Source organism: Simochromis diagramma, unplaced genomic scaffold, assembly GCF_900408965.1.
Source record: "Simochromis diagramma unplaced genomic scaffold, fSimDia1.1 OVJJ01000293.1, whole genome shotgun sequence".
Lineage (NCBI taxonomy): Eukaryota > Metazoa > Chordata > Actinopteri > Cichliformes > Cichlidae > Simochromis > Simochromis diagramma.
The window spans coordinates 15,996,137-16,018,737 of NW_024386801.1; the positions used below are offsets into that span (position 1 = coordinate 15,996,137).

At 41.7% G+C, this 22,601-nt stretch overlaps 1 protein-coding gene across 5 annotated transcripts in view; it reads right to left on the bottom strand.

The window, feature by feature from the left end:
• LOC120730065 (plexin-B2-like) overlaps positions 1 to 22,601 on the bottom strand; it is a 130,682-nt gene that overhangs the window by 46,748 nt on the left and 61,333 nt on the right. The window contains exon 1 of one of the 5 annotated variants that reach the window (XM_040026163.1): positions 3,836 to 11,445. The exons of 3 other annotated variants lie outside the window; for them this stretch is intronic. In XM_040026163.1, the coding sequence (XP_039882097.1) occupies positions 3,836 to 3,860 (25 nt within the window). In that variant the 5' untranslated portion in view covers positions 3,861 to 11,445. Of the gene's footprint in view, positions 1 to 3,598; positions 3,812 to 3,835; positions 11,446 to 22,601 lie in introns of those variants that run through there. One more of the 5 variants, XM_040026166.1, reaches the window with a different exon arrangement.

Here is a 22,601-nt window from a genome sequence, read left to right on the forward strand (position 1 = left end):
CAACTTCATTTACACTTGCTTTTTTTCCGCCCTAACAGCCGCACAATGTGTTTAGGAAGTACACTGTTTTGTCTCAGGAAATATGATCACACAACATCCTTGTAAACTACAGACAGCTTCATGTACCGGCTAACAGCAGGTGCCTGCGGAGCCTTCGTTCACTGCTGTTTGCGCAGGCTGTGGTAAATATGGAACTGCAGGTGGCTTTGAAGCAGCCATTGCCCACACAGCAAATGTTAGTGTATGTTTGCATGTGGTTTCAGTCTTGCACACACTCAGTAGTATCCTCCTCCTCATTTCATCTTGCCAGTCAAGTTCACAGACACATTTGTCAAAGTCACTTGCCAAAACTCTGTTTTATTATGTCAACCTGCCTTTGCTCACTGGACTAAGTGGGAAGACCACTGATTGGACATTTGCCTGGGGGGGGGGGGGGGGGGCGCGGCCGTTAATTTCACTGGCAACACTCATTTTCATTTAAGTAGACAATTCGATTTCTTGATATTTTTTTAGCCCCTCCCCCCCCCCCATTTACTGCCTCAAACTATCCACCCCCCCTTAACCCATTTCATTACATAAATGTATTGTGCCCTTTTCAATTCATAGTCTTAAATATTTCCATTAAAATGGGAATGGTGCAATAAAATCCCTCTCTCTGCTTATTCAGGACAGAAATGTGTGCGGCTGGTTTTTACAGCTTTAATTAAGGAGGGGCGGTAAGTGTTATGCCAAGATTTAACTGAGAGGAAAAGACCAAAAAAACAGAAAAGAAATCTTGAGTTTACGTGCACAGTACAGAGTGGACAAAATAAAGGGTATATTATGTAAACTATTATTTCAGCTCTAAAGTAACACAACTTCAATTTCAAAGGACATATCCATCGGCAATTACAAGCCCGTGTCAGCTTTAAGCGGCAGGACAATAACGCTTGTGCTTGAGTTTTCAGGGAAGCTTCACAGAAACTGCACGAGTTGCAAAACAGCCTCACAGCCTCAAAAATGTTGACATCAAAAGCAAAACAGAGACAACTTTCACTGACAAAGTGAGGTGGCAAACTGCAAAAATGTCCACAGAGAAAAACTAAAAGGAAAAATGGTATTAAAGGAAAAACATCACCATAAAATGAAATCAGCAGCTCTGTGATCTGTAAACAAAAACTGTACTCTGAGCAAATTTAGGGTGACATTGTATGTAGTATGTAAGTTGGTATACTAATTTTCTCATATAAAGGTGCCATCTGACTATTATTATGTTTTGACTAGACAGATTCAGGTAGTCTAACAAGCTACATGACCTTTAATGTGCATTTTTTCTGCTTAAGAACATACCTGTCAAAAACACTGTCAGCACACTCCTGTACATACAATTACACCTACTGCATATCTGCACACCTACAGAATGAAATTAAACAGCTGTTTGTATACTGCCACAATGTACAATTCCCACTTTTTAATGGATTGTCTACAGACATGGTGTAGCTAGATGACTCTGTGTCTTTCACTAAAAACTGTAATATCCCCTTTACTATCAATTTACCCTGATATGACATACCACACAGAAAAAAAGTGGATTATGTCAGTAGTATCTGTGACAAAAAAAAAATTACTTGATTTCTTTTAACTCCCAATAAAACTTTCTCAGACCACAAATTCAAGGACAATCATCTCTGGACACTCGTTTAGGTTTCAGAAAACTCCAGAATTGCTTACAACTGCAACTTCAAAGGGTGCTTTTCCTATTCATGCAAATCCTATGGCCAGTCCCTGATCAGACAAAAAAATGTGTCACACAAATTTCCCTCAGATGTTGCATTGTGGGTCAGTGCAAACGAATTTCTTAACATATTTCAAAAGAGCCTGTTCTCTCCTAAGATGTCTCCTTCTGTCACTCTGTCACTTTTTATCCTTTTTTTTCATGGGCTTAATCCTTAACGCTGGAATTAAAGAGGCTTCAAAGAGCTGAGCAGATACAGACGCCTGGTGGGGGTGGCACAGGTGGAATGAGGCCCATTTCTCCCCAGACCAACCCACCTCTTTTTTTCAACATGTCTGCTGTGAGAGAACATGACAACTGGGCATATCATCCAACACGCGGCTATTCTGAATAAATAAAAGCCTGCTAAATTTAGAGGCTGCGTGCTGCATCAGCCTGCAGCTAATGAAGCCTCCAATGGCCTGGAATAAATAATAATGAAACACATCATGCACTAATGAAGCTGGCACATCTGAAAAATATGATCTGGTGAAAGTCAATTTTCAAATTCAAACAGCCTGAAGCCAGCACTGAATTGACCTTAAATTAGGCATTTCACCTCATTCCTTTTCACGTGATTGTTTGTGGTTACGGAAAGAAAAAAATCTTTGAGCTTTAGAACTTCTTTAACTCTTCACACGAATGCTTAAATGGGCCAATTCTGGTCTTTAGCAGTTTTTACAATTATGTAAGTACAGCTTCAGGTTAACTACGAAACATATTATAATGTGTTATTTATTTAACAAGAATAAATAATGACACAGTCTAGAGCGTTGTGTTGTGTCTCAACACACAGGCTATTTTTCTGACAGGTAAAGTTTGGCTGAAACAGCAAATTTATAACAGAATGGCTGAAAAAGAAAAAAATTAAATTACGAAAACCTGATTGCTGTGTTGGGACCTTAAGAGAGCTGTGCATAAATGAATGCCCACAACTGAAGCAACGTTTTAGAAGCTTCTCTACTTTTAGAAGACTAGTGGGAAAAGATTCCTTCATAGTGATGTGACAGAGTCATACAGAAAATGATTACTTTGGGTCATCCGTGCTAAAGTCTTTTCTAAAAGCTACTGAACCATGGGGTGCACTTTTTTTCATGACTGTTTATAGTAGGTTGTATTTACTTTAAACACATGTAAAACTGTATCATTCTTCTTAACTATGCATATATTTACAAAGCTTGTAGAAACCTTGAGATGAAAAATTAATTCAGTCCCACCACAGGGTAGTCACCTCACTGTCACTCAGCAGTTTAACAGGTAGTTTGCACCTAGTTAAAACTAATGCTGTCTGTTACAGCGGTGCTTGAAAATTCTTCATGAATAAATCATTCAGGGAGGTTATAATGTTCAGTTTTAGTATTCAGCTTTCATTCTTTTAGATTTGCTGATTTGTGTTGTTCTTGAATTTTAACACATTATAAAGAAAAATGCTGCAGTTATCCACCCTCTGATCTAAAAAAAGAATGGCATTGTAGCACAAATGTAGTAATTTTAATGCAAATGCTGTGAAAATATGAGCTACCAGTAGGTCTTGGGGCAAATCTCCAGAGAGCAATTTCTAGCACTCGGTATGTAAAACTAAGTGAAAATGAAACTAGGCAACAACAGAAAACTAAAGGAGCAGTGCAACTAATGTTTTTTCCATTGTGGAAGAAAGTAGGAAGTACACATTTTGTTGTTATAAATGAGATGTACAAACCTCAAATACCTAAACGCTCTGAACATTTTAAGGCTCAACAGTATCTGTAAGTTGTGTTGTCCAGTCCTTACAATATTAACTGGCATAAAGACCTGTGAAAACTGTTACTGTTTACAGTACTTGTTTAAGCTAAGTTGACTACTCACCTCACCATAACGACACCAAACTGAAGATTCAGCTCAGAGTTGAATGAGCCATACGAACACGATGTGCTACACCGCTCTGATATGTAGTCTCCAATTCAAATGTACTCCTTCGGTTTGAGAGAAGCGAAGTAGGACAGCTAAACTGTTGAGGTATGGCATGCACAGGCTTGCCTGTAGCACATAGGTGTGCCTTTTTTGTTTCCTTGCTTATCATTTCACACATGCGCAAACACACACCTTTTATTGACAAATACAGAACCATTTCTTCCACCCTTCCTCCATAAGGTAGGCCATGTCTGGACAGGAGAAGCAGCTTTCAACAGAGAAAAAAATGAAAGATATTAAATTGAAAAATGGAAGGTGTGTGCACCCTACACATACACAAATCCACAGGCTTAGAGATACATGTGCAAGCCCCAATACATGAAACCAGCTCAGCTTGAAGTGCTGACGAGGTAATCCTGCTCAGACCACACAAAGACACTCTTCTCTTCAAACTGCCATGCTGTGTTTCTTTGACACAGGGGCATTAAAACCCAGCATGGCAGTCCACACGCCTCTTGGCCAATCCTAAGGAGGAAGTCTGCAAGTGTGTCGTGGTAAGGGAGCAAAAGATCAGGAAGGAGATAGCAGAATTGAAATTCTGGAGAAATATGTCTCTGATGATTAGATTAGATCAGATGCACAAACGGTTACATAACTGCTGACCCGGCAAGTTTTGAAGCGGCATGAGTCCCCTCGCCCTTATTAAAATAGATACAGAAAGGAAACTGATATAATAAATGAAGAAACAGACACCCTACCCAGAAAATCTAACAGGATATCACCCCATACTGCGATCATTCATATTCAGCACTTTCTTTACTGGAGAGCTGCCTTTGACAGCTCTGACACTGATGTGAAACCACTGAAACCACTTTCCCTGTTATACACTGATATAAGTGAAGTACGATTAAATTAGCAGCCTGTCCCCAGAGAAGTCGACCCCGGGTAAAGAGAGGTGAACGCGGGGTTAATGCTCTGATTCAAACCTTACCATGTCTCTAGCAACATGTAGCATGCTGAAAAAGCATGATAAAGTGAGCCCAAGGAAATACAACAACCCAGGTTGAGAGCCATGACAAGGAACTGGAACTGAGGGGTGGATCCTTGTCCTTTATTTTCCTGCCACCACCAAGGAAACCACAGGCAGAACAGAAGCATTGTTAAAAGATGAAACATGAAGCGGGAGAGTGTGGAGAACTCTTTCTCTGCATGTCTTCCATTCCCCCCACCACTTCCTTTTTTGACATGCAAAAAGTCTTGTCCCATGCTCGGAGTAAAATTGTTTCACAAGTTGTAAAGGAGGGCTGGTGTGACGATGGTAATCCAATTTCCATATGAACAATTACCCTGCCGTCAGGGCTGGCAGTTCATTTATTTCAATTTGACTGACTGGGAAAACCATGCTCACCAAAAGCAGCCAGCCCAGCCATTGTATTCAGGGCATCGGGCACAGAGGGGGTGGGGGGTGGGGTTGATGGGGCTGGTCCATTTTAGCGGGATCCAGCTGCTCTGGCCTAAATTTGCTAACACCTTTAAAGTTGGCCCATGACCCAAGAGTGTGTGTATCACACGTTGCTCTCTTATTAGACCGTATGTGCCCCAATTCTCACATCTCTGGGTTTCTGCTTGTGTGTACATGTGTGTCTACATGCATCTGTCCTCTTGTGTATGTTTGTCTGTTATGATGTATGACCACGAGTCAGCCGGTGCGAGCATAACCTGCGTGCACACATGCACACGATCCTTTTAGGCACAGCAGTTTTCCTCATTAGGACTGATAGACTGTTTGTGTGTCTGTTTACCGCTCCGTCACCATTTTCAAGGTTCCTGCTATCTCCCTTCTGCCAGCTGGACACTTGAGCAGCAAGAGCGCAAAACCACAGGCTTGCACACACAAACTACTTGAGCAGAGTACACATTTAAATGTGCTTGTGTTCAGCGACACATACACACACACACACACACACACACACACACACACACACACACACTACCAGGCTTCTCTGCCTCATACCGCCCGGCAGCTGACCTCTGTGTCTCTTGTAATCTCTCAATCTCTGTTTGTCTCTCAAACAAACACAGAAATTCAACCTCTTCTGTCTGGCCAACAGCAGCTTGGGCTAATCTCCCAATGCTAACTGGCCTCCCCCAACCCCAGCTGGATGCTGCAACTCTCCAGTGGGACAGAGTGGCTGTTTGCAGTGTGGACACAGCTGGCAGATGCGGGAAACTTGATTAAACAGCCTGGCCTGGCAGAGAAAAGGTACTTTCAGGAGCCAGTGCCTCTTCCGACTGCCATCGCGGCCACATCCAGACATTTACTAATGCATACTAACAGCTGTAGGGTGCAGACAAGCATACCCGAACCCAAAACAAATGCAATTTTTGGGAAATAATAAACCTATATTTTAATATTAAAAAGTTTAGCACTGTGTAACATCCTCTATTCTTTTAATTACTATGTAGCCATGATCTTATAATAGAGACATGTGTCATTCAGCATTGTCTTGCTGAAATATGCAAGGTCAAAAGTCAATGGGCGCTTGTGTTGCTCTAATCTGCTTATACACCTTTCATACACCGTGATGTACAGGCTGCCAGTTCCACTAATGTACCCCCCACACCATCAGAGATGCAGGCTTTTGAGGCATCAAGCTGGATGTTCCCTCTCCATTTTAGTCTAGAGGACATTACATCCATTTTTTTCCCCAAAAAGACATTAAAATTTCCAGTTTGCCTCAATCCATTTTAATTTAGTTTTGTCCCATTGAAGATGTTTCTGGTTCATGTTCATTTATGGTTTCTTCTTTGCGTGACAAAACTTTAGCCTAAAATCGTGGATGGCACAGTGAACTATGTTTGTAGACAATGGTTTCTGGAAGTGTTTCCGAGCCCATGCAGTGATTTCCATGATACAATCGTGCCTGTTTGTAATTCAGTGCTCCCTGGGAGTCCAAAGATCACAGAATTGTTCCACAATTTATAGATGCAGATTTTTGCAAAACATCTGCTCATCTTTACTTCTGAGAAATTCTGCCTCTCTAAGATGCTCTTTTTATACACAATCATGTTACTGACCTGTTGCCAGTTAACCTAATTAGATGCAAAACCTTCCTCCAGATGTTGGTTTTTTTCCCCCCACGTGGTACATTTTCTCAGTTTACCAGTTTGGTGTTTTCTGTGTGAATAATATATGGGGTTGCAAATCATTCCATATTGTTTTTAATTTAAACTTTATAAAGCGTCCCAACTGTACTGTATCGTGCATTGTATTTCTACACCCACAGCTGAAGCTCTAAAATATTTTCATTATCCGTCAGTCAATTAATATTCTAGTCTTGTTTTTATTGACATCGTTTTGATGAATAATATACCAACAGATCAGAAAACGAGTCCAATGTTTCGTCAGTCTACTACACAAACAATCCACTCACTGTGTCAGCGCTGACCCTCATTTCCTTTTGACTCAACAACTGCTTAGCTGCGGGGAATTTTTTATTTCACCATCTTCTGTCAGAGGCCAGACTCCTTTTTTCAGAACAGGTAATAACTTGGTGTATTGCTCAAGGGCATTTCAGCGCGTCGGAAGCTTGCTCTCACACACAGAAAGTTAAATCCCTGCTTCCGTGGGTTGAAGGGCAGCTTCTCTAATCCGTGCACCACCCTGAGGTGATCCCCTGGTCCAGGACCACAATCACCTTGCACTTACATATAAAGTACAGCTCACACTCACATACTGACACACATACAGTGACAATTAAGAAGTCAGGCAGGCAGACTGACTGCTGGGAAGGAATCCATTACACAGCTTATTGGTTATAATGATTTCACTTCCCCAGCATAAACGCCAATGAGCCATGAAGGTATCTTGTAATGTGGTTTAGTCTCAGTGCCCAGCTTTCGTTTTGTTTCAAGGGGAATACTGATCTTATAGTCTCTGATTTGCTTGCCTTCCCATGTATAGGAACAAGAAACCTGTGTAGTAGTGGACATAAGTGTTGTGTTTTTTTTAGCATCTGATCTTAATCTAATCATTATAGCATATTAGCAGTACACCTATCTGTTTTCAAGATGAGAAGCATGACAGGACTTATGTCTGTGTGGTGTTAGCACAAATGCTAAAGCCTCATGGTTACCCAGTGAAACATCAAAATGCACTTTATTAAAAGATATGTATATTAAAAAGAAAACTGGTTTATACCATTTATGAATATGCCGTTTTCTGTTAACTTCATTGATAAATAAGGTACTTAACAGCTGTCTCTCTGTTCATTTAGTGTATTCAATATAACCCTTTGCTACACAGCTTTTAAGTTGCTGACCAGCTCAGTACGATGATATGCCTTGGTTGAGACATGGAATTTTTAGGTTTTGTGGTTCTTTTTCCCCATCACCATCCCCCAAAAGGGACAACCCACACCACAGGTTAAATACCTGAGACTCTCCACCAACTGCATATTGAACTCCAGACCTAAAGTAGTCCAGCTGCCTTCTTTTTTCAGCCTCTCAAGACTACACGAACCGTATGACTGCGAATCTACACATACATAATACTGTGAATGTTGGTGCAACTGCTCACTGACTAAATGTCTGGGCATTATCAGACTTATTTCATAAGCGATGAGCAATAGAAGATGTTCCTTACTGATTTTATCTGGTAGCAGACGCCATAGTGAGAAGACAGGCAAACAGCCTGCATTTTTTTTCTTAGTGTAAATGTGTGTGAATTAAACATTCAGTGGTTCAGGAGTGGAAACCAACTCGTGTAAATTAATAGATGATACTCTGAGTTTCAGTTTGAGTCAGAACTGGGATGGAATAATTTAAAAACTCTCCATGTAATGATGCGCCTTTTTATCTAGCCACTCTGCCTTTCGCTTTCTCTCCCTGATTTTTCCCCCTCTACATGTGTACTAATAAAAGGCTGATTAAAAACGCAATAACCCATGCAGGGAGATCAGGGAGATCGGCTTTCTTTGCCCACCCAATTACAGAAACCAGTTTCCTTGCTTACATGACATTAAAGAAATTATGAAAGCTGACAGTGAAGACAAGACATGAGGAATCTTTCCACAAGGCGTTTATGTTTGCCAAGAAATAGTTCAGCTGAGCAGTTTCCACCAAACCACATGAGTGGTTTCTGTTTCTGTGTGTAAGCATTTAAGAAGAAAAAAAAGATACAACATGGTAACTTTTGCATTTTAGAAGTGCCAGTAGGTGTATTTCTCCCTCTGGACGAGTTTGATGCAATCTTCTTAACTCACTCTTAGAAAGAAAACAAATGCGTATTCCTAAAAATGCAATCCTTTAAACAGAGACATGGTAGCGTATGAATAGAGCACAAGCTCTAGTAACTTCAGCAAAGAAAGCAGAATGGAAAGGAAGGAGGACAGGAACAGAGGGAGGGCAATCACACACGTTACTGACTGAGTCTCAATAGCCCCTTTGTGCGAGCTGGCAGGTGCCTGTCACTTGTCAGGATGAGTCAGAGTGTGGATGGTGACTTGAGCATTGTGATGGTGGGGATATAAGCGTTGGCTGAGGCCCAGTAAGATTCTAGCTCTTAGTAATGACTAACAGCTATCAGGTAATGGCCCAAAGATTAGCAAGCGCTGTTCAGCATATGGAGAAAAGGTCACGTTTAGAGCTTAAAAGGTAATGGCTAAATTAGCTGCAAGAAATACCTCATAAAATTAAATAGCTTTCAGTGAGAAGGAGTACTTTCCGCTGGTGGTGCAAAAGGAAATAGACTGGGCTACTTTTTAATTAGTCCGAAGAAGGGAACTAATCACAGGAAGGGTAGTCTCTGATAAACCGTGTGTGCCTCGACACAAAACCTCAACTCATAACACAAGGGCACCATCTAACAGCCTCTTTTTCTCACGAATGAAACACACGCACAAACACATTTGCTTGGACTAGTTCTGCTCCTTCTTCTTAGTATGGCGCAGTGATTTAGAAAAAAATTAAATGCGATACTTGAGAGACTGGAAGAGCAATTTGATTTGCAATATGATTTTTAAAAAAAACAAAAAAAAAAAACAAGCACCAGTTCTAATAGATTTAAAACAGGCCCATCTATCCTTTCACTGACACCCTTCTCCACAAGAAAGTCCTCCAGCTCATCCAGGGGGACACCGAGCCAGTTCCCGAGCTAGTCAATAGATATAATCTCTCTAGTGTGTCCTGATTCTGCCCCGGCCTCTTTCCGGCAGGACATGGCTCTGGTGCTTAATGAGGTGCCTGAAACACCGTGAGGCGTTTCGGGCACCTCATTAACGATATCATCAAAATATTACTTCCTCTTATCTTTTAATGCAAGAAGGGGAACTACAACACATAAAAAGCTTGCAACACATTCAGTTTCTTAAATGTGCATATGACAATCACACATACAGCAGCTATTACACAACATGACTGCGTTAAAAAAACGTAACTTTACCATTTGTCATATTCATCGTTTCAAATTACAATTTCTGATTTAAAATCAATTTGTCATTGAGATCAACTCCTCAATGCATGCACTTCCACCGAATGTTCTTGACGCTATTGAAACCACTCCACGACACTCATTCCTCAATCCGCCAACCCTTGTAATCTTCATCCATCATCTATCAGAGCTGCTGCAGCCAGAGGGGAGAGAGCTGCTAAGCAGGGCTTGACTAATGGCTAAACAAACACCATTATCAGGCCGCAGTGGCCGAACGCTGAGCTACAGGAGCCCCAGAGCAGCTGAGGCTCTTTAATACTTAATCCCCGCTGCCCTGCTCTGGTAGCTTCTGTTTTAAGCAATGGGCAGCACTGAAGGTCCACTAATGGTGGAATAAACACAGAAACATAAGGGACTATGGGCTAGAATAAAAATGAGCGTGACACCTACGCGCACGCACAATCACTTACTGCAAAAGTCACAAATAGACTGAGAGGGGGTAAAGACGAGTGTGGCCCACTCGTCTTGGCCAATTCCCTCTCTAAAAAAGGCTCAGGGAGAAGTTAATGAGCCTGTTACTGCCCCACAGCTCCCACGATAAGGCTGCTGATTGCACCACATGTTTGGGGCAAGAGGATGGCGCGTGTATTTGCATGCACGTGTTCATGTGTGTCTGTGTGTGTGTTTGTCACCCGACCCAAAACGGTCATCTGCTGATCGTACGTTCAGAAGTAGGGAAAGCACACTTTTGCACACAAACCGCCACACTCTTGAGGCGCGATCTATCCCACTCACTCTCACTCGCTTGCCTACATACACCAAGTCACACCCTGACCACACTATCCTCACAAACACACACACACGCAAGCACACACGCACACAATCAAGTGTGACTGAGCGAGCAGGCCACTCAATGAGAGTGGGTGATTAGGCCCTCTGAGAGTGGGTCTGACCTTTCCCTGCACATCAAGTCCTCTGTGCGCATGTGTGTTTTTATGAGTCAGTGGCTATAAGCTCTCGGGCCTGCGCCACTTCACATCAAATGTCACCGACTTAAATGAGATGACCACACAGACAGGACAATTGAGGAAAGGAGACACAGAAAGATATGAAGGACAGCTCCACAGGTAGACCGGGATGCTCACTAATTGGAAAGTTGGTGGTGCAGTACCGAGCTCCTCAAGTTTGCATGTCAGAAGGTCCTTCGGCAAGATAATGAACTTCAGAACTACACCTAATGTATCACTGGTGTGCGAGTATGTGGTAGAAAATGTATCGTAGCTACAGGATACGTAATCTATGACTGGGTGAAGTGGCTAATTATATGAAATTACTTTATGGTAGCTGAAAGAGACCCCCCAAAAAGCACTATATAAATGCAGTCCATTTTTGACATTAAATGAGAGGACAAAAAAAAAACATTAAAAAAGAGGGGATTTTTTTTCGGCTGTGAGACAAAGATTTAAAAAAAAAAAAAAAAAAAAAAGAGGAATAACTTAAAAAGGAAGGAAGAGAGAAGAACTGAAAGAAAGAGAGTGCCCTGTCACCAATCAATCTGCTGTCTTGGGCTCTTTCTCTACTGCTTCGCATGAGAAGCAGCAAAGCTGAGGTATTTTTATATTCATGGTTAGTTTTGGGAATTTTGCACAGGTCCTTGTGGGTACACAAACCTCCCCCGTTTGACTGTGGTAATGGTTGAGTCTGCACTTCCGTGTTCTCAAAGCTCAGACAGACAGCCAGACGGTCTGAGTCAGGTCTCTGGGGAGGGCATGAGCAGGGGGCAAGTGAGGTTTTGTTTTGCTGAGAGCAGCAGTTAGTTAGCCAAATTATATTTTTATAACTTCTTCTGAATTTTGCTCTAAAGCGCGTGTGTGTACACAACAGACTGTGTTCCAGTTTTTTCAGTTTTCTGGGGGGATCATATACAGGTTAACATTGGATCATATATATATATATAATTTCTAACTTCGGCAGGACTGTGATAAACTGAACATCTTTGGATTTTTGGCTGTTGGCTAGACAAAGCAATCTACATCACTTTGGGTTCCTAGGCTTCTTAAGTTTTATGGTCCAAACAGTTAATTAAATAATCACTTCTGAATTAATTGAAGAAAGAAAATAATTGTTAGCTGGAGCCACAAATATTACTGCATAACATTCAGTGAGGCAGGAAGTATGAAGGGACAATTAGAGGTTTCAAGCAAACCCCAAGTTACCCCAACTGATCTGGAAGTAAACAAATATAAAATAATTAACCACATCTTCAGTCCAGTTTATAATTTCCCAACTCAACTTTGACTCACGATAGCAGAGTAAATTTCTTCCTTTGCAGTGATGAATCATTCATGCTCCAGTACATTATTCACTTTCAATTTTACCTCCCAAATAAGGTGGCTTTGCTAACCGTTTTCAATTTGTCTGGTCCTCTCAATGCTTCTTCCTATTCAGTCTGACAAATTTGACTGATGTCATCATCTACCCAGATCTCAGTAAATGAACTGGTAAGTACAACAGTGTCATACCCAATAGAAATCACATCAACAGCTATGAAAAGACCCAGGTTGTGAATTGCTTGAATCGGTCTTTAATAGCGGGTTAAGGTATTTGATGCTGGTGGGATGACGGATTCTCAGTCTTGTCTTGCCCTTTTTCTCTCTTCTTTCTCTTCCTGCCATCACAGTTGATCTGAGAGGAGATAGTGAACATCCACTGCTGATGGGCCAGATGATGATGTGTGTGTGTGTGTGTGGTGCGATGCCCAGGTTAATTAAGTTTGAAATCATAGAGATGATCAGTGCTACGTTCATTCAGAGCCCCCCCCCCGAACACACACACACCCTCCCGTTGCTGTGTCCCTGCTACTACCAGAGCGTTAAGTCTATCTGAGAAGTAGAGGGGTGTTTGTTTGCCCAACTGTGAGAGAAAGAGTGTAATTTTGTATGTGACTCTGAAGGAGAAAGATAAACAATTAAGGAATGGGAGTGAGCTGGTGGTGCTGAAGCAATTAAACAACAAACTAATTAGAAAATATAGGTTTCCTTCTTTTCGTTCACTTGAAACTTCGGTTTAAGGATACGCAGTGTTACAAGCCACTGAGGCACTTTTTGTTTTTGGATACAAATACAGACTTAATTTCAATGGAAAACTCATTTTAATTATTAACCTTTTAACATTAAAGCAATTAGCACATCATTTAAGCCAGTCATACAATAAGAATGCTGAACTCTAAATGCTAAACAACTGCTGCATCCATCCATCAGGATGGATGGATGGATGGTGGGGTGGTGGGGCTGGAGCCTAGCCCAGGTGCAATAGGGCGAAAGGTGGGATACAACCTGGACAGGTCGCCTGTTTGTCGCAGGGCTAACGCAGACAGCCATTCACACCATCCACTCCTACAGGCAATTTAGAATCACCAGTTAACCTAACCCCCCTAACTTTGGACTGTGGGTGGACCCTGGAGTACACCGAGAGAATCCAGAGATGGGGAGAACGTGCACACTCCAGACAGAAAGGCCCCATTCAGATGGTGGAGTCGAATCCAGTTTGCTGTGAGGCGACAGTGCTATCCCCGTGCCACAATGCTGCCCCTGCTTATCACCCTGAGCACACCAGGTCTCTCAATTGCTGAATGACAGGCTGCATTTTTTTCTGGTTTATATCACTGCAAATTATAAGTAATATGAGGTTCTGGACTCGTGGTCACACAGTAAATTGAACACATCACATGGGGCAATTGAAAATTTGGATAAACTGTGAGAAACAACAAACAAAACAATCAAATAATTAACTGAAAAAAATTTTCAGGAGATTAACTGATCATGAAAACAGTGATTTGCATTCCCAGTGGCCTGTTGCGTACACGTGGCTTGTTGCGTACACATGCACTTGTATTTCTTTTCACTGCAGATCAATTAGGGTCAAATCGCTCTGACAAAAAGTATAATTTTTCATATTTCTACAACAGCGATGTGGCACTAATCCTCTTCCGAGGTTAAGCCAAATTTTTCAAACAGAAACTAAAGAGTGCCAGTATTTTTATTGTGAATGATTAAAGTGCTCACTAAAAGAAGCTGGACCTTGACCAACTGGAAAGATAATGGATAAGAAATAATATATATTTAATACTTGTGAAATTATTCATTCTCCAACAGTCTGACTCATTATTTTACCAAATGATACTTTTACTTGTAAAAGTAACAAATGTAATGCAGTTCCCTTAAAAATTTAACTGTGAATACTGTCAAAGGGTTTAGGGTTTAACATAGAGCTGTTATTGAAGCATTTTTAGTATTTGAGTGATGGTACATTGTTGTATTATTGTTTTGTTTTTTTTTACTTAAAGTATTTGTATATGTCTTCCACCGCTGCTGAAGGTTTAGGTGTAATGCGATCCATATCTGTGGTTTCTCACCTGATTATATTTCATTTTGGAATCTTTTTCTTCATGATTAATTGCTCAGACCTCGTGTGATTGCCATTTCTAATCAAATGCAGAGGCACAAAGGTCAGAGGGAATTAGTCCCCCACCGTCTAAAAATAAGCTGCTTTAATCAACTTGCAGATGGCCTGATAAGCAGCAAGGTGGCATTATGGGCCAGTCGTGTGGCGTAGCTGAGGCATGTCAGCGATAACATCTGCACCTCATCTCTAAAGGTGTCACTGCGTCTTTCATGTCAGGTGAGAGCGCTGACATTCTGTCACATCCAGACAGTGTGTGGGTGTGGGGGGGTCCTTGCAGGTTTCTGCTGGCGGGGGGCTAACAAAGATGCATACAGCAGCCTCACATAAAAAGGTACAGACACCTCTGCACACGTGCTCGGATGCACCGGCCATGACAAGTGTTGGGCATGAGATAGCACTGATGTCTGCCAGTGGAAGCCTGCATTTCAGACTCGTTATCTCCTGAGCCTTCTGCCGATAATTACAGCCGTCCCTTCTTTCAGACTCGGTCACACCAAAGCTGCCAGTCTGCGCAGCTCAAGCCAGAGGAATTATCACCCAGGCCATCGCGAGAGGGAGCACAGCAAGGTCAGGCCCCGTGTTCAATTTCACTTTTGATTCCAGTCCACCTTTCTTTCTCCTCTACCACTTATCCACTCCTCCCTCCCGACCTCCCCACGCTGTCGTCGTTGAATTTCACTTCAGGGCTAACCTCTATTTCCAGGACAACCACTGCTTTGACACTCATTCATTTCCAATCCTGCAGAGTGGTCAGCTGAATGGAAATTGACGATTCAATTTTTGGAAAGAAACTCAGTCCTTTTGGAATTGACTCCCCCTCCTGCATGGGTGCCCATTCTGCCACCCCTCTCTGCCTTCCCCACCTCACCGCCACTACCACTGCTCGCTATCTTCGTCCTGGTCTGCTGAGTACAGCCAATTTCTCCGCTTGTATGGAGGCGTGGGCGAGATGGCTACCACAGCTTTAAAAAAAAAAAAAAAAAAAAAAAACAGCTCACACAGACCTCTCTCAGACACCTTACCTCCGTGTTCTCTCATCACTAAACTGCCATCAAACAAGCAAACATTTAAAACCAGAGGGTTTATTCTCAGCATTGCTCCCAGCTGGATGTTGGGTGGCAATTTAAAAATGATCTATGCAAATGTAATTTCGCTGTGTGTCATCCAACAGAGCCAATTAATGAGTGAGCTTCCACAACCCAACTATAAATTAACAAGGCTAGATATAACAGCTAGATTAATGTGTTTTTCTGGCACTTGCCTAATTGCTAGAAGGCTCCGGTGGGGCTAGTGCGAGCTGCCTCGTTTCTACATGTGATAGAGTAGGTTTAGACAGAGAGGGATAAACTCCTTCGTCAACTCTATTTATCATTTACATGAACTTTGTTGTCTCTTCTATCGTTGTTTTCTCTTTTTTATAGTGAGGAAAGTGCACATAAAAAGAGTCGGGGAGTTGTGTTTTTGTCCTCGGGGAACTTGTATTCACTTGAGCAGAAATTACTAGTATCATTTGTTAGACTGAGCTCAGTCTGAAGGACGTCATTAGCTTTAGTCAGACTTAGAAATGTATTAATGGAAAACAAATCCATAAGTGGTCAGAGGGGCACATGTGCAGTGATGGCAAATCTGGTAATGAGAGATGAGCGTTCAAGGCGGAGTGAAAAGTCAGAGCAAGAGGTAAGGGAAAACTGAGGGAGTGGGTAACCGCTTTGTTTCGGCCAGAGGAAGGAAAGAAGAGCGTGAGAGCGAGGAAGACGGAAAACAAGCTCAAGGATCCAAACAGAACATCACCAACAAGGAGTTCTTTTTGTTTTGCCCTTCTTAACCAATTGTTCTCTTCGCCAAGGGTGAGAACGCTAATCCGCTGTGAAACGGGGAGTTGTGAGGATTTACTCTAAGTATCCTTATTAGTGGGAATTCACTGATATGGGGGTGGGGGGGAGCTGAAGTCGGGGGTAGTGGGGGTTACGGTGAAAAAGAAGAGGGCAGAGTGAAGAGGGAGGAAGAGCAGCAGGGATGTAGTGTGTCTTCTGAATACACTGTAGGTGCCATATGAATGTTTAATGCGGGGCTTAATGGTACGGGAGGGAAGCAGGGAGGAGTGGAGAATATAAAGAGTGTGAGGGAAAAGAAGCAGAATCTCAGAGGAGGTTACTGAGCTCCCCATATCACAACACTCCTGATAAGTGCCAGCCGCCCAGGATCAAACCTAATTCTTCACACCTTCAACTCCACCACAGAGCCCCTTTCAGCTGCAGAAGATGGTGACAAAGCACAGACTTGCCTTTGTCATGTGAAAACAAACAGAGATGGGCCTGATATGAAGACAAAAATGGATAAAGGATCTTTCCAGGTGATAAATTTCTTAATTACTTTTGTTAAAGACATACCCTGCTGGAAGCTTGGCCATGCTACATCATTTTAATTATACGAGCAAGGGCCTAATTAGTTGTATCTGTTATACCAGAGGCTAACGTGCACCCAATTAGACCCAAATCAAAAGGATCGTACAGTCAGATGAGGGGACTCTCCGCGTCTTTGTTCTTGCACAGTATTATTTAAATAACAGAGGAAAGTAAAGAGGGCGCTTAACTTCCCAAGTTGCTGATGTCACGATCAGCCCATCTATCTTTAAAATAATTAAAGACATGCTCCCTGTGTGAGCAGCTGGCTGCCTGGCATGCCAGTGTCCCCGTCTCTTTGTCTGGCTTGCCGATAACAAAAGTGGTGAAAAAAATATATATTTATGCAACAATAAAGGCTAAACAACACAGCTTACAGTTGTGGCATTTTATGCAACAGTTTGTGGATTAACACTGGCAAAGTACAGCCTGCAGAGTGAGATCCACCAGCTGGCACCCACAAACAACCGCAAAAGAAGAAGAAGAAAAGATGACCGTTTGAAGCGCAATAATTGTAGCACAAATCGTTTTGCTTTTCCTGCAAAGCAGGGTTGACATCAATTGATCATTTACAGAAGGCGTACGTGCCAGTACTGCTTTCGTTCTGTGGTAACTAACTGTCAAAAAGGTCCTCAGGGAAGATAGGATATAACCTAGTAAGAAACATTTGACATGAGGAGTGCAGAGCTTAAATGATTAATATACAAATGGTTTCTCTAATGACTTGATGAACACACACACACACACACACGTGGGTAAAACAGAATGAGAAGTTCAACCACTTTGGAAGTAAATCTACATCAAAGTCTTTTCTTCATTCCCAAAAGAACAGCCTCCCCTCTCCGCAGAGGAGCAACTGATCCCAGAAACTTCCCCAGCTATTGCAAAAAAAAAAAAAAAAAAAAGTTTAACATTCAGCACGGCAAGGTTTCTTTCCCTCCCGTGTACGAATTTGCCGCATTTCAGAGCGCACATAATGGTCTCCTGGGGCATTGCTACGGCAGAGTCAAAGGGAGACGGTATTGTTGTGATTCATTTCTGCACGTTCCCCTGTTTGCTGCTAACAACTTTGTAGGTCTACTCTACTCTGCATTCGCTCCCATAAGTCAATGAAAAGCAACTGGAGTGCATCACGAAATTAGCCACGGTTAAATGGACTCCTGTAGTGTTTTTTTTCCTCTTTTTTCACAGCTGCTATTAAACAGTGTTGCCAATTTTCAGCTAACAGTTGAGCAGCACTGGTGGGTTGTAGGGGCAGGAGGTGGTTGTAGGGGTGAGGAACCAACGGGGTAATATCATCCGAGAGGCTAGACAATTAATAATGCTCATTTTAAATGTTAATAGTGCACAGTGAAGCAGCAGTTTGTTTTTCTGGTTACCCGTTTCTTTAATTTGTTGTGTTACTGTAATTATTAGAGAAATCACATTCCGCGTATAATTAAGATCAATGTGCACAATAATGTCAGAACTGCACACAACCTAAGAAAAAGAAAAAAACCTGAGATAAAAATCTTGACATGAAAGGAAACTATTTCCGAGTTTAGTGAATGAATTGCACTTTTACAAACAGTGATATAAAATTGCCCCCGAAAGCTGGAATGAAGCTCGAGACCGATGCGTAACTGTGTGACAGATCCCCTAAGTGAAGACAAATACATATCTTCACAAAAAGTATTATTTTTTGAATCCACGCACACTCGTTTTGGAGACTCATTTAGATCCTGATCCTGTACACTGCATGGATTTAATAGATTCAGAGGAAAGATTTCTACAAAAGGCTGTAGGCAAGAAACATAACTTCAGCAACTGTGAATGTGGGTTTTTTTTTTGTCACAACCTGGTTTTTATATTTATTATTGGAAAGCAATCCGACACATTACAGAATCCCTTTCATGAAAAAAAACTATGTTTTTGTAGACCTTTCCACATGCAGCAGTTGAAAAATTTTATGAACAGCCCAAAATTAATGAAACAAAACCCGACATGTATGAAAGGGGCTTTTTGAGTTTGGAGAGGCGCATGTAGTCCCTCCAAGCACACAGACTGCATCTTGTGTGCTTTATGTGCCGTTTATTGACCAGTGCTGAATTGGCAATCATGCAAAAGACCAATCTACTTTGTGTCCCACATGCAGACAAAGCCTTTTGGTCTATGCAAAATTACATTTGCAGATCATCTAATTAGGGTGGGCATTTGAACTTTCCTCATGTTAGGTGCAAGATTTATTTGGACAGAAGAGTGTGACACAGAGACTAAAAGCAATTGTCTTACTTGAAACATGTGACATTTGGCAACACTGGGATTACAGCATGAACGGTAATCAGCAGGAGCTTTTCTTGGTACCCACGTAAACGTCAGACTCATAAAGACAACTTGTCTGAATTAATGCCGTTTTTTTTTTATTACTCAAGCAAAGTGAAGTATGCACAGTTATCAAGGGGTACAAAATAAATAAGTAGCTGTAGAGATGCACATATGAAAGTGCAAAGAAAGTAATGCTAATAATAAGTGGCATCTGGTGGAGCCAGTCCATTTCCTTGATTGGTTCTATTCTACCTCTGCAGGAGACATGCTGGGCTTGAGGCCTGGCAATCCACATCCTGAATAGCCCCTGACAAGTCACATCTGAGTGGTAGGAGTGGAAGGAGGAATGAGGTGGTGGTGGGGGTGGTGTTGGGGTGTAACTGCTGATTGTTACCATGGCAATGGCAGACCAAGGATCAGGAGGTTAGATCGCACAGCGTGCAGCCCTTGATAGCTGCGTGAGGACACACGTGGGAGATATTCCAGAGGTTTATAATCACTGTCAGCCAGGAGCTCAAGTGGTCTATGCACACAAATGTGTATTTACGTCTGCCTATGCGTGTGTACTTGTGTGTACAAAAGTGTGTTCCAATCTTCCTGGGAAACTCATCTGGCCTAAGCTTTCAAATCCTAAAATCCTACCTACCAGCTTTCTCATGAGTGACAATCTTCTCTTACTGGTCCCTTGTGGGTTCTTACTTTTTGGCTAAAGAATAAAATAAAATAAAAAAAACATTTTTAAGAAAGCAGGTTTTATGATTCTAACAAGACACGCTCTATGTCACGATTATAAAAACAGACAGCTATTCTGCTGCACAATGATCCAACATCGCCTGTGCTCTCTTATTTCCCAATCAATAACTAGTATGTACACCAACAGCAGCTCTCAGTTATGCAATAGGCATTAAGGATCTAATCAATGCCAGCTTACTTTAAAAAAAATCTAATCATTATTTCGCTGTGGTATGCTCATTGAGTCGCTCCAATCATCAACTTAAACAGTGAATTTTCATTAGGAGGCACTTAATAAAGACGGGCACGTTTAGAGTTTCTCTCTGGGTGGGTTGCGTCGATTAGGCTGAGTTAATCTCTATCACAATAAATAACATTGATTACAAATGCTAAATGCTGAGGGAAGGGTGTTAAAATTAAAGTGCAAAGGAGGATGGGGTTTAGAGATGACAAGAGCAGTGGAAATGAATAATAGGAGATTGGCTCGGATTTATATGTACGAGAGGGCGTGAGGGAGATAGAGAATAAGAGATTGACTGTGTGTGTGTTTGCGCAGCAGGAAACTAAGCAGGGTAGTCACAGTCATTCCTTTAGCAATATCGGATTCTCAGTGAGTCAGAGTGTCAGACCACTAACAGACACGATGGGGTTTTCTGGCGGGACACATGCATACATGAAGAAACAGCACTGGCTCACATTTCCCTGGCAGAGGTGAACATTAAAAAAGCCCCAAAAAATATAAAAAACAAATCAAACTGAACCCGTAATGACAGCGTCGCTGCTGAAAATAATCTGTGGTGCACACTTTGGGTGAAGAAGCATTTTCTCGGCAGACACAGTTCAACCGAGGGTCACAGTAGCAGAGACGAATGGTTTTCAGCTAAATCCAATCCTGAGCTGCTACAATGACTTCTTGACAGCAGGGAAAGTACCAGAATTATACTTGGGCTCTGCACAAATGAAACGTTTAGTTTTACTTCTGTCTATAAAAAGGGGGAAAAATGATGTTAGCATGCAGCTCTCGTCTAATTTATCTGCTCATACCGAACATAAGTTACTTTTCCATTAATATCACTCAGTTGTAAATGTACAGTTATTCAGCACAAGTGGGGGAAAAACAGAATCTTCTCCAGAGCTATGACCTTGCGCGGCTTAATAGATCTTTTCGACATTTGCTACCTCGGCATGCTGTCTGGATCTGTTTACAATGCAGCATGCCCAACATTACAAATCGGGGATTGCCTGGTTGTTGTCAGGGATTATCGGCCTGGTCTTTGGGTTTTTCATTAAACTACTATATCAGGAAACAACAACAACAACACAGGGAGAAAAAAAATAGCATCAGCCTTTTAGTAGAAAAGAGCATCACGCTCAAGAGACACATTTAAGCAAATAAAGTTTCTTTTCCTTTTTTTTTTTTTTTTTTTTTTTTTTTAAAATGCCATTTAAAGTGCTGTGCTTCCTCATGAATAATTAATTGTTCTTTCAGAGTGCACTGATGAAGACACGTGAGCTTTTTTTGTTTCAAAGAGTCACAATGACACTGTATATGGGGAAAGGATAAATCAAGCAATGGCCTATGACCACAAGTCAGACATCATATACAGAGTGTTTTGGGAGCTTTTTTGAAGCTGTAATATATTTAATATCTAAGCTCTTTATCCTATATAGGACTGCAGTGTGATTTTGTTTGACACCGTAGAGAGTGGAATCCTCTTACTTTCGTCTTTATGAGGTCAGCAGTGGAAATGGACAGAGTTCAGACAGATGGGGCCCAAGGGAATGAGGCAGGAAAGGAGATAAAAAGTGGGGAGGAGCATCAAAGCAAGCGGAGGATAAAGAACGCCATGGGTGGCTAGACAGAAATATGTAAAAATTTACAGGCAAAGATGACAGACAATTAGAGAAAAACTGGGAAATGGAGTGTACGAGAGATTAAAGGCTTCAGCGTGCTGAACAGTGCTTTCTCTATGGTGTACGCTGTCTAAAAGCCTCCCTCACACTATTTTCTGACATCCCAATTGGGGAAAGGCTGTGTAAAGCTATTTTAGCAACTATCTAAAGACAATGACAAAAAAAATAAATAAATAAAAATATCACACTGACATTTATGCTCAACTCAGAAGCAACTGGGCAGGTAAGCAGAGGCATGATTTGAACTTTTCTCTCCTTCTTGACACAAGTACTTCAGTCCCATTTCGCATGTACAAATTACAGCCTTTCTCATATGACTGCCTGTGAGGAAAGATTTTCAAAAAGCACACACCATTTGAATGATTATCGCACCTTACCTCACTTTGTGGTGGCAGCTTTCTCATATTGCCTGCAAGTGTGGCTGTTTGCAACAGCAATAAACACTTTTACCTTCAGACTTGGTCAGTCTAAATGTCATACAAACAAGTCTGTTTGCCACGTACTCTGACCTCAAAGACACCGAAAGCTCTGTTTCAAACACCAGGAGGACATTTAAGGAACCAAGGCTGCAGAATTGAAAAATGCGATACAGATTCACAGCTCTTTTGTTCATGCTCCATATTTTCAATAACACAAGCGACACTCACAATATACCCTTTTAATGTAGTTATAACAAATATCATTAGGTATCATCCAGGTATTTCTGGACAGG